Raw genomic sequence first — 13,554 nt, 5'->3', positions numbered from 1 at the left:
GCGGTGATTGCACGTCTGTTTGTTTCTCAACCATTCTTTGAGTTGACCTTTAAAACTATTGAGAGTGGGACAATCCCGTATCTCAGTTGGAAGGCTATTCCAGAAAGAGCTGCCTTTAATGGAGAGGACATTTTGTCGAAAAGTGGTCCGTCTACCGTGGACCTCACAGATTTTGACTGGTCGTTTACTGAACATCATGCATACTGTTTTTTTTACATTTAACTGTAAGCAAATGTTGTTCAGCTAGTGTTGAACCTTGTCCAAAGCTTTTGAGAGACAACATGAGATCATTTCAGTGTTCTTCCTGTGTACAAAGATGACCACATCATCAGCATACATTTGCACATTCAACTCAGGACATGCATTAGGCAAGTCATTAATGTACAGTGAAAACAGTAATGGTCCAAGAATGGAACCTTGTGGAACCCCAACAGGGTTGACAAGGTAGGGGGATTTGGCACCGTTGACCAAAACAGACTGTTTTCTGTTCGATAAGTAAGACTTAAACCAATGTATTGAAACTGCCGAAAAGTTTAAATGAGTCAGCTTTGTAAGGAGCACTTGGTGGCAGTAGCGTGGCGTGGGAAAAAAATTAGGGGAAGCCAATAATACGTCCTTTCTTTTGGGTCGGGGGTGTGGTGGTCAATGTAATAACTTAACCAGATGAGTGATTACAGCACCCGGTATCATTTTACACACATTTGTATCATACAGATACAGGACTTACACACGCCTGTTATCTAACCGACAGCCCAAACTCTAATAAGCATTCATTCACAAACTAAATCAGGAGACCTTTAACGTTTTACGTCCGATTTGCTCCTTTGTTCCTCGCTGTACACAGCTCCAGTTTGGGCATTGGCCTGTCATCAGATTGTATTTGTTATTGCTGCTGTAGCGGAAGTTTAGTATAATTATTTTTGATGAAATACTCCAAATCTCCACCCTCCATAATTGCACTTGCTTCAGTTGCTTGCTGCTTTCTAACGGCGGTGAGAGTGATGCAGTGATGCTACAGTATATATCTTCTATCGATTAGATTTATGATTCGAAAATTATAAAAGTAGGGTAGACATGTGAATATTATCCGACTGAACAAAACTTGCATTTATCTAACAGGTTCGTTTTCCACTGACCTTATTTCGAGCTATTTTCCTAAGTCCTATGGAGAAATCTCATTGCTTTTTGTCGAGGGAAACCGAGCGCAGCTTACTTCCGGATTTTAGGACGCGTCACTGCAACACTAAGTTGATGCGATTTGATTGGATTGTGAGGCAGGGGAAGCCAGCCGCCTCTGGCTTCCCTTGGCATGGCCCTGACCAATCACAGGTTGGCAGGGGCATGACGTGAGCCTCATCTGATTGGTCAATACCTCAATTTTTTCACCAAGGGAAGCCAGATTCGGCTGGCCTCCTCTCGCAACAGTGAGTGCAATCTACTGTTTCACCATAACATCTAGAGGGGCGCTGTTTGTTTCACTCTTTGTAAAATACTCAATGAGAATGGGGGAGAGACCGGCCGGCAGCAACACACAGCAAAGGAGAATTATCGAAACAAAACAAAGTGTTTTTATTTATTTATTTAAATTATAACTACAATTCGAAAAAACAGGGGAAGCCTGGCTTCCCTTGGCCTCCGGGAGAAAACCCCACTGCTTGGTGGTCAACAATACCCCCTACCCTTCAAATGCCTTCCTGAGATCAAGGAAGACAGCACCTACATATGGGCTCGTGTCCAACATACATACCTTTTCCACAAAGACACAGTTAGCTGTCTCAGTGGAGAGGTGAGCACGAAAACCAAACTGCATTGGGTGGAGTGGAGCGAAACCTTTATCTAAATGTTTGGTGATTAGTTTTGAAACCCATTTCTCACCTATCTTAGAGACACAGGGGAGGATGCTGATTGGTCTATAATTGGACATCGTGGCCTTATCCCCAGATTTAAAGATCGGTGTCACCGAGGCCACCTTCCAGGATGATGGAACTTCACTCGTGCTGATAGATTGATTCAATAGCATAGTAATTGGTTTTATTAGACCATCGATATGTGTCTTTATGAAGTTGGTGTCGAAATCATCTGCATCCCTAGCCTTAGAACCTCTTAACCCTGAGATTATATTGTTTTACCTCAACCTCTGTGATTTCCTCCAGGTCAAAAACGGGGTGTGTATCCACAGTCGGGCTAGGTGAGACCTCAGATGGCGGGAAGAGCTTTGTAATGTCCAGAGCACTAGTTAAGAAATACTCATTTAGAAAGTTGGCCAATACAGCAGGGTCGTTTATCAGGGCATCATTGATTTTTTATTCTAGAACATTAAAAATCAATGATGCCCTGATAAAAGACCCTGCTGTATTCTTCTTCTTTTAAAGGTTTTAGTATAATTTACAGGAATTAGTTTCGAAAAGTCCACTCACAAAGAAATTCCCATAAATAATACTGATAACATGATCTGAGCCTTGAATTATTATTTGGAAATTGTGTGTAAATAAATCTGTACTTAAAGAGTACACCTTGTCTTAGCCACGCTCTAAGTTGCAACCACACTGCCCTCTGGCCCTTTGAAGATAATACAGCATGCATGCATATATAACATGATTATCCATACTGCACTGGGACCATACTATGAGATAGCAGCAGCATTTAATTCAAAAACGTTTGAATTAATTAACGTATGAATGCCTTTTTTATGTTTTAAATGTGAAGTTTAGAAAGAATAAAATGCTCATTTAAAAACAAACTCATTTAGATAATTACTTTTTCCACTCACTTGAGTCATTGATAAAGCGCTATAATAAATATAAGGATTATTATTATTATATTATTACTTGCTAATAATTACGGCCCTGAGAAGCAAGTGAGAAAGAAACCTGTATCTCTTCTCTTTTTACATTTGTTGTTGTAACATGCATTTCGGCCAACAAGTCCTCCAACTCATACGACCAAATGGGTCGATTGTTCAAGCCCTTATTACGACCAAATATGTTGTTTGTTCAAGTTTGTTATAATTACGTTTTAAAGTTGTCGGCCTCTAGTGCTCCCGTTGAATGCAAACGTTACAGAGGGTCGTTTATTCACAAATAACCCTCTGTAAAATCCTAAATTGTTTGTCCATTAAAACGCTTTTTGATTAGATTTCTAGCGAGAAGTATATATTGTACTTTTAGAATCCACGTCCAGTCGATATGTAGGATCTATAGTTTGATAGATATTACGAAGAGGATTTGAGGTTTCGCCAGGAGAACGTGTATATGCGGCAAGCTTCCATGTAAAGTTACGGGTTAAAAACAGTATTTCCGGTCTCGAGGTTTTCATAATAAAACCAATGATCAAATGATTTAACAGTGATATCTGCAGTACTCATCCACTAAAAAACATCAGTTTATCCTAGTTAATTATACGACATTAATTGGTCTAAATTGTGTACAATGCTTTTGTGTTTTTCCCATAGGTTTTTCTCTTTCGATTCTGAGACACATTTATTTTTTCAGAGGTTTTGATCACGCCGCAATGCACGTCGGGATATGGTGTTTATGTGATATGAAATCGGAAAACATTTTTTTTTTTTTTTTAAATAATACTTTATTCCGAGTGTTCTTGCTTTTCTCTTTGGAAGTCATCACATAACGGCATTGTAATACACGGTTCGGCTTCATTAAATATTACATATCTGCCGTAGATATTTATTTATAGAGCCCTGATGAGAAGACTTCTGGACAAACTGGAAGAGATGCCGCCAAAACTGAATACGTGACGTGGACCATACATATATCAACAATTAAACAACATCTGCATTTCTTTTCACACAATACGTCACCTTGCAGTATCAACACTAATTCGGCTGACTTTTATATTTATTCCAATTAGTAGATAGTCTGTATTTACACCATAACGGTGCACAGCTGATAGAAATTGACTTTTTTGTAGTTTTTAAAGATATTACTGATTTTCTGAACTACCTTTCCAACTCCTCATGCAGTTGACTGTTACAGGTCTATACAGGTTCATAATACAATGCATACGCTTCAAATCGAGAGACTGAAACTGTATTTTCTTTTACCGTTCTGTTTTAATTTCACAATAAAGTGAATAGTCATATTATGTTTGATATTATTATGTTTTATTAACTACTAGACCACTGTTTTTTAAAACCGCACCGCCTAGTGGTTAAAGCACGTTATTGAATTTTGTTGTTGAATAAGTTATATTTGATGAAAACATTTAAATATTAAGAGTAGCCTACATACAAAATAGGGGTCAATGATAGAAATATAGAATAGAAAATATCAAGAAGATACTGTAGTGATCTCTACAATAAAACAGTTTAGTGCAGGACGTCCAAAGATATTAACAGGAGGATATATATAAATAGACAAACTTATAAGGCTGAATTTTAATCAGGTGTAACTCAAGTCTGATTTAGGGGTTGTTTATATTTCACATCATTAATCAGAATCTGCAAAGTAACAAAAATAAATGTAGTAGAGTAAAAATACCAGGTTAACCTCTGAATTGTAGTGGAGTAGAACAAAGTAGTACATGCTGCTGTAACAAAAACATTTCCCAACTTGGGATCAATAAAGTATCTTATCTTATCTTATCTTAAGATGATCGATGGCTTCTGCCATATTTGCTAAATGTGCATCTGAACCTTGACAAGTGCATGTTTCAGGCTTATCAATTAACAGCAGGAGGGGTCACAGACATAAGACCAGCTGTTAAATAAAGCTCTTCTGACCTTAGCTGTCATGTGGGTATATTAATGCTGCCCATTATGGACACAAGCCATTTTCACCCATGTATTAATTATATGTTTTAAATTTGATAACACCAATGTGTTTCGTATTCTTTCACACACACATACGGGTTTTGGGCCGAGGGCGACACCGTACTTCCGGTATCAACCATTTCACACGAGGTGCATACAGAATATCATAGTCTATTGCCTTAATCAATATAGTCAACTCTAAAATACCACATATATGCATTGGCATGATAATATTATTGTGACAAGTGGGGTATTCACCTGGTGTTTCCAGAAGATAGACGTAGATGCCAAAATCGACCGAAGGCCACTTTTGAGGGTCGTAATTCCATACATTGTACATCCAACAACCCACACAGCTCTAGTTTACGCTGGTAACGACCTAGAGCACACCCCTCAAGTCCAGAGATGTAATCCGAAGACATGCAGCGATTTCTTCGGTCGTTAATTCAGAAAAAAAAACTAGTGCGCTCTGCCTGGCTACATTAGCTAGCTGTTTATATTAGCATCGCCAGGATTTTTGCACCTCCAGAAAAATGGCGTCTTTATAAAAAAATATATGGCGCGCGTTGCATTGTGGGTAGCTGTGACGTCACTGTGTGTGAAAGAATCCCCTAAACCTCCAGGGATGTATACAGTTTAATACTGGCAACTTCTAATTGTGGGAAATACGAAAACGTCTTTTAAAACTACAATTCCCAGTAGAGACGGTACCCGTCCAAGCTGGACCCGTCCAAGTCCAGTTTTGGATAGTCTGGCGTGGTTCCATTCCATTTCAGAGCTGTTTGACACTCGTTGTAACCTTGTCGCACTGCCACTCCAACATCCAATCACAGAGCTTGAGGGCTAATCACGGGGTTTGTAAAGCAAGGCGGATGTTGTAGTCCCAAACGATAGCTGGGGATTCTGGGTAGTGTAGTGTCTTCGGAAACTCTCTAGTGTCTAAACTCCGAAAAAACCATTTGTTTCTCCGAATCGAAGGTTAAAAACACAAAAGCATTGTACACAATTTAAACCAATCAATATTGTGTAATTAACAAGGATAAACTGATGTTTTTTAGTGGATGAGTAATGGAGATATCACTGTGTAATCATTTGACAGTGAGGGGAATACTTCCGGTTTTATTATAAAAACTTTGAGACCGGAAATACTGTTTTCACCCACGCTAACTTTACATGGAAGCTGCCCCATATACACGTTCTCCTGGCGAGACCTCAAATCATCTTCGTATATCTATCAAACTGTAGATCCTACACATCCACTGGACGTAGATTATAAAAGTACAATATACACTTCTCGCTAGAAATCTAATAAAAAAGCATTTTAATGGCCAAACTATTCCACAATTTAGGATTTTCCAGAGAGGGTTATTTGTGAATAAACGACCCTCCGGAGCGTTTGCAATCGACAGGAGCATGTTGTTTGTTACACGACCACTAGAGGTGCTACACTTTAAAACGAGACTCTGGGTCGTATTTAGCTGCTGAACAATCGACCTATATGGTCGTTTTTTGTAGGAGGACAGGCTGATTTCGGCCACAAGAGGCTGAGCTACCCCATTTTCATAGGACTAAAAACATTAGTGTTCTCTTTCAAGTGAGATTTAATTTCTCCAATCACTTTAAAAAACAAAGTACATCAAGGATTTAGCTTGAGTCAGCAAGTTATATTGTCAAGTTATGTATAGAGCAAAACAAGTATCCCTTTAAAATTGTCCAATCAGCAATAATTTAATATCATAGAGAACAGGTACAAATTGTCTAAAGGGTTTGACCTGTCAGTAGCTTAGGTATCTGTCTTGCCATAACTTTTAATTTTAACCTGACAACACGTGTCATATTTGTCTTACGGCTGTGCTTTAATCATGAACACAGGAGAGGAAACCATAACAATATGTGGATGACCATTTATTTCCTCTCGAGGCTTCCCTAAATGTAGCATCTGTGCATGAGGCGCTTGATGGTAGCTTATGTCTCTAGCACCTTTTGCATGCCACAAACTTCAGTTGGAGCCGGGAACACCAGCGCGCGACACTGCGCCCCGAGGACCCACTCTTGCGTCTCTGCTCCATACTTAAGGATAGATGGATCTGACACCCGAACGCATCGACAGCGGCACATTTTGACCTTTCTCCATCACGAAGTCGGATCATTTATTCTCTGTTTTACTTCTATTATTTTTGTAGAAGCAATGGATATCTACAGCTCAACGCTCTCACCGGCGCTGGACATCTTCACAGGATGCTATCTGCTGGTTATAGGTAATTAAAAGACCTACTTAAGCTTGAATGAATGATTTAATACGATTATACAGCTCTCAAGGGCTCTGCATCCCTGCTATGGCTCAGTTAAGTGTGAGTGAAAAATACTGTTGTACTGGATTAATTTCTTCCACAGGATTTGGAGACTTCAAAAACAGAATAGCAAAGCACTAAATTCACTTTTCCGTAATCCATTTTACGCACATTTGACTCTGAAGGCTGGTTCTCCTATTTTTGTTTTTTCTCACTCATCTAAAACGTATATACGACACTTAGACACAGTTATATGTCAAGTGTTTTAAAAGTGACATAAGAGCCACTGTGTTGCTTAAATCTAATTAATGTATGCTCTCTCTTCATCGTGCTGTGTCTGCACACAACAGGTTCCCCAACAATGGTACCCGTTCAATTATAAACCCTACTCTTCAATTATGTATTTTGGTTAGACATATGGTGGTGATGATTAAGGTTAGAGTATACCTCCAGATAAAACCTGTAAGTCCTGCAATGTCCTTCAAAGTGACAAAAAGAGTCCGTTGTGTAATAGGGCAGTCCTTAACCTCAAAGGATACAGAACCTTTCAAATGGTGTCGGGCAGGATCTATATATAGTGCTATGAGTTAATTAGTGAAATTGAAAGGTACATTAAAGCCATTTACCTTGACTATAAAGAAGACAAATTGGTGGCAGCCCATTCACAGCAGGGGGTTTCAGCATGCTGTGAGATATTTTAACTTAATCCTGCAGGATATGCTCCTATTTTAAATTCATTTCCATTTTTATATATACGACAGCAAAGCCAGCCTTGTCTGTCTTTATGATAAGTCAGTAAATCTACTGTAAAACCAGAGGAAGATAAACAGATTTACAGAGTGTGATGAAAGATGGATGATAATCGCTTTGGACAAACACACAGTGCAGTGTATATTGGCCAAAAAGCAAACAGAAGGCTGACCCTGCAGTGAATGGGGCACTGCAATAAAATCTTCTGCACTGTGAAGTGATTTGTTCCCTGTAATGCACAGCGTTGACATTCACATCTGCAGTTCAGCTCCTGTCATATAACAATATGATATAAATATTTGTAATATGACAGTGAACTTAACACCCTTGCCATTTTGAAGTTGAACATATTTTATTATGTTGTAAGAAATATCCTGCTGGGTTTTATTGCTGTGTAAATGACATTATGCGGTGGTTACGATTCACAGAGGCCTGCATCACATTGGTTATGTCACACTTAGCGCTTTGCAAATAACTGTCTTTCTAGTATGATTATCACATTTCTCATGAAAGGAAATCGTTTTTTTATAGAATTATTGGCTTAATAGGTTGCTGTAAATTATATAGTTTATTTTCAGCAAGGGACTCTAGATGACGTACATATATCATACATAATACATTGTGGAATTTGCCCTGGGATAATGGGTACTTATGTTGAGACATGTGTAATCATTTGTTTCTTGTTGTGATGAGTTCTCTTCAAGCACTCTTGGTGTGGCAGGTGGGGGTAAGGGTAAGATGGGGTTATAATAACAATAATACTTTTTTTTATAGAGCGCTTTTCATAGTATTCAAAGACACTTACAAGTTGAAATGATCATATGAAACCAGACACTAAAAAATATACAACACCCATCGTTAATTAACCACCTCCAAAGGTTAGTCAGGCATTCAAATATGGACGGATGTGTGTTGTTTCTGGTACATAAATGACATATTCTGTCGCCTTTCAACACCGTGCTACCAACACAGGATGAATGGCTAACACCGATGTCTTTCATTAGCATGGAATTGGAGCGGTATGTTAGCCTGCCACGACTGCTCCTCTTTGGGTCATTAGGAAGTGGGAAGCCTCTTCTCAGATGCTTCGCACAAATTGCACAGAAGTCTGGCACTATGATGAAACTAATAGTCACATCACAGGCACTGAATGTAGCAGCCAGTGTACATACCAATTATCTTCAACACTTGCTTTGAAATAAAAAAATGGACTGTACACAAATAACTGTCACTTGTTATGTTAATGTTTTCTTGGAATTATCCACTTGACTACACTTTACTGAAGTGTCCTCTTCATGAAGCAAAGAGCACCTTTTTGTTCTTATTAAAAAAACAATATTTGTTAAGCTGGAATAAAATATACATTATATTCTTCTAACAGATATATTGAATGAGAAACAAATACAAGACGCTTCCCTGCTACACACACAATTTGGACTAACCCGCTTTGGCCGAAGGAAAAATAACACCCCCTACCCTTTTCTGAGCCCTTTCTACTCTCATCATTTTCATACAGACCCTCAGGTTAAATATTTTACAGTGTTTACATCCCTGACTTACTTAAAGCAAAATAATGAGTCCCAGTGTGAAAAATTCCTGTCTGCCCATCCTTATTTCCTAAAATGTAGTCCCATTCAATGAAACAGCATTTTAAAAATACAAAAGTTAGTGTGTAGAGGAAATTGGAGATGATGGATTTGCCAAACAAACACAGGCCTTTAACCCAGGGGGCCACTGATTGAATCCTGTGAGGAACCAAAAGTAAACGTTTTCTTGATTTGATGTATGTTCGTAACTAGATTAATGTTACACACATAGTCAATTTAATTAAACAAACCCTTGATCTTTTCACTGAACCTTACCAAGTTGTTTTGTTTTGTTTGACGTACTTAAAACGCAGACCATAATCTGGGAGCAAAAGGTTTCCTCCCTGATCATGATTGAGAATGCACTTTCGTTATGGGAAGAAGACAGGGTTGGCCTGCCTTAGGGTGGATATTTGATTCATGTTAAGACATGGCTGGCGGCTACTCAGAGTCAATAGATACATAATTAATGACTAAATACATCAATAAATATGTTTGACTATAGCCCACTGGTGCTAATTTCGGGCCATGACACTGAAGGAGATGGGGGTTATAGGGATCTTTTGGCAATGTGTTTGAATAATGCATCACGTCTATTTTGTCATTAAGATACATACACGTTCACACTTATCTTGGGGTAACTAGCTCACATAGACGCATATTGCCCTCCTAATGTGGCCATTATACACGGCTGGAGTGTTCAGTAACAAACAAAAGCTGCAAAATGAATCTGTCAACAAAGTGTTTGCAACAAGATACTTATTTTTGGCCATATAATAGTTGTTTTAAAACATATTGATTGGTATTGATTCATTTTGAATGTCAAAGAAAGATGTTGTTGCTTTTGGCTCACGGCAGGTTCCCAGGTGTATTCCTTTTTCTTCTTTGTATTCACTCTTTACCCTCCCCCACAGCTCCCTTCACTCACATGTAATCCCTTTTCAGTAAATGTTGTACCATTAGTCCATTATTGAGCCCTAAGGATTATAATGAAGACAGCACCCTACACTGACTCTTTGATCTTTTAAAAAAATATAAAAATAAGTATTCCTGCAAGCAGATGACCATTCCTAAAAATCTCACATTATTGTACACTCTCTGCCCTCTGTAAACATTCATGATTATGCTTAAAGTTGGATAATATATTCATTAAATTACTTCTGCTTTCTGATTCTGTGGGTGGCCGGCCTCCCGCTGTCACAAATGCTTAATGTTTGTTCAAATGTTCTGCGAACCTAAAACTATGTGGTAGGAAGTAAAAATGCATAGCCTTAACGGAGGATCGGTGGTTAATGCAACATTTTAAAGGAAGCGTCACAGATTTGGAATTTCAAAACATTCTTCATCTCTATCGCTGCATGTAATGGAGGATGTTCAAATTCTGTATCCCTCTTCTCCCCAGTGAACTGTGAAAGACACTTTCCTTGTAAACCTTAAGCAGTGAGGTGTCACCATTGATTATTTTGTGTTTTTGTAAGTGGTTTCGAGCAATTGGCCAGGCAGCACTTCCATGAAAGTGATTATCAGCGAGCTGGAAGTTGATTGGGTCACTGGGATTTGCGTTTAATAGTCCCACTAAAGGAAGATGTGAGGGCGAAGCCGAGGTTATCAATGTAAGGAGAAATTGACTGACTTCGAATCAGGAGGTCACAGGTTCAAACCCCACTGCAGTCAGCATGTCGTTGTGTCCCTGGGCAAGACACTTCACCCCAAATTGCTCCTGTGGGGATTGTCCACAGTACTGAATGTATGTAAATCGCTGTGGATAAAAGCGTCTAACAAATTACATGTAATGTAATATGCTGATATGATTAGATTTTTCAATTAAGCTTCAGTGATGCTAATGATATTAAAGGTATAGTTGCAATGTGTAGTAACTTATTTTATTTAAGGCAGTAAAAACATGTATTTGCTTCTTGACACAAGTTAAGGGTAAAATGTTGAAGGTAAAAAAGGAAATGCTTTTATTTTTGAAGTGCAAGTATGTGTCCTGCTTTTTGCTCCTTCCTGTTTTGATATAGAAATGAATACGAGTATCGAGTGCATTTCCGTCTTCCACCGTTCTTGTTGGAAACTGTTAAATGAATATAAAGTAAACACATTCAGTTTGGACAAGATTTGCTTGGTTCTTCATTCTAAGCTTCTATTACACAACACAATGATAGTTAGCCTACAACCTCCCTGAGTGAATCTCTACCTGCAGAAGTATATCCCATGGTACACTTTCACCTGGGAGAGTTAACAAGGTCGTTTCAGCATGAGTGCAAGATTAGAGAACAAGACGGAGCAGTAGGGTTCAGGATGTTGAGAAATTATTCATCACTCCTCGAAACCAATAGCTGACCTTGCTCACCTCCAAGCTAGGCAGCAGAGAGTGAGCACTGGCTCTAAAAGGAGTGATGAGCCTCAACCTATGCAGCTAAAGGTTTAACAAGTGTGTTTCATTCACATTTAAGACATGTTTGAATCTATTGTTTAAGCCCAGTTTAGTGAAAAGGATCTATTGACGGTTCAAACACTTAAGAGATTCCATATATTAGTCTAAATATAGTTTGTCATTTTCTACCATCCACATTATCTGATAGTTGAAGTCACCAATGAATAAAGCCTATGAATCGGTGCTAGAAAATATATAGAATTCTTAATATCTTTTAAAAATGGGCTTTAGAAACTCAGGATTTTACCAAACCGCAGTTTGATTATTGAGAAAGGTAAATAGAAAAAAAATGATGTACACCTTTAAAAGTCAACTTTTTGATTGAAAAGAATAATAATGACCAGTGTTATAAATCATGCCTAATTCAAAACAATGTATAAAAGCTAGAACAGCTTGCAAGCTTTAAATGAACCAGCATAGAAGGCTAATACAATAGCAGATGTTCAGTGTTGTGCCTAGGATTGTGCTGAATACATTATGGATGGATACCTTCAATTATAAAGAACAGTCCAACAGCATTGAATTCCCTTGACACTATCTACCGTTTTTGAGACAGAGGCTCGTCTCAACTAGACAAGGGATTGTCTGCACTTCCCGTTTTACTGTATAAATTGCATTTGTCCTACGTGTGTTGTGATATATGGATTTCAGAGGATTACAAGACGTACCTGGCATTTTACTAATCTGCAACCGTAACTTTCCTGGGTGGTTTAACAGGGTGAAGGGCTCTTACTGTGAAAGCTACAGTATGTATTAGACATTTGCCAATTTCCCTTTCCAAGCATCACATTGAGCCTGTCTTACATTCTAACCCAATAAAGGTAAAATCCTCTGCTTACATTTATAAAAGCTTTTCTGCGGAAGCCTTGCTTTGAGTCCCGTCCCCTTATTCTGGTTTTCTTCCATCATAATATGCTTCCTTTGTTGCTGATAGTATCACCTTGGAGGGTAAGATGGCAAGATGGCAAGAGATGGCAAGAGATGGCAAGAGATGGCAAGAGATGGCAAGAGATTGCCATCATATTGAATGGGAGATGTAGCAATGTGTTCATTTAATAATTTAATAAGAGCTCGAAACATTAATCGAATCCAGCTCAATAGATTAATTTGACCTGACTTGATTCATTCCATCACTCTCTTCTAATGCCATTTTTTATAGCTATAATCTGTGCTTTATTTAAACTCCAACCCCAGAGTCTGAACTTTTGCGACCCCATAATACCCCATGGACGTTTTACCATAGTTGTCTCTAGAGCTTACTGGAAATAGTGCTTATTAAAGCCCGCTTAAAATAGAAATGTTGAATGGATTTTTTTATTTTAGCTATATTTTTTTGTACAAATGTCAGTGTAATTTTAAGTGAAGTTGCTTACTTATCTAAGTTCTGATTTCACTTCAGCTATTTGAAGCTATAGCCAAGAGACTACTAGCATAGCAGCAAGACTTGACAACAGGAAACAACTAACCTAAAAAATGCATACTGGCACCTCTAAAGGCCGCTAAATATCAGACCAAGTTGTAGTTTTAAGGGTGATTAAGGTCAGGACTATTTCTTGGATAGACGTATTGACTTTCTGAAGTCTTTGGTTGTTTCGTGCTCCTTGAAGTTACTGCTACCTGCCAATAAATATTCCACCACATAACCTACAACCACAACTTATCTTTTAAACAAACAAAATAAATACACATTAGCAAGTGAGCTAATGAGGTGCGACAGGTGGA

General features: G+C 38.4%; 1 protein-coding gene across 1 annotated transcript in view; it reads left to right on the top strand.

Moving 5' to 3' along the window:
* Window positions 1-6,910: 6,910 nt before the first annotated feature.
* The window catches only part of opn8b (opsin 8, group member b), a 41,840-nt gene continuing 35,196 nt past the window's right edge, over window positions 6,911-13,554 (top strand). Inside the window, 1 exon segment of the mRNA XM_034228704.1 lies at window positions 6,911-7,026. Within this exon segment, the coding sequence (XP_034084595.1) occupies window positions 6,957-7,026 (70 nt within the window). The 5' untranslated portion in view covers window positions 6,911-6,956.

The sequence above is a fragment of the Gymnodraco acuticeps genome, unplaced genomic scaffold (assembly GCF_902827175.1).
Source record: "Gymnodraco acuticeps unplaced genomic scaffold, fGymAcu1.1, whole genome shotgun sequence".
Lineage (NCBI taxonomy): Eukaryota > Metazoa > Chordata > Actinopteri > Perciformes > Bathydraconidae > Gymnodraco > Gymnodraco acuticeps.
This window is presented reverse-complemented; position numbering and strand designations above follow the sequence as displayed.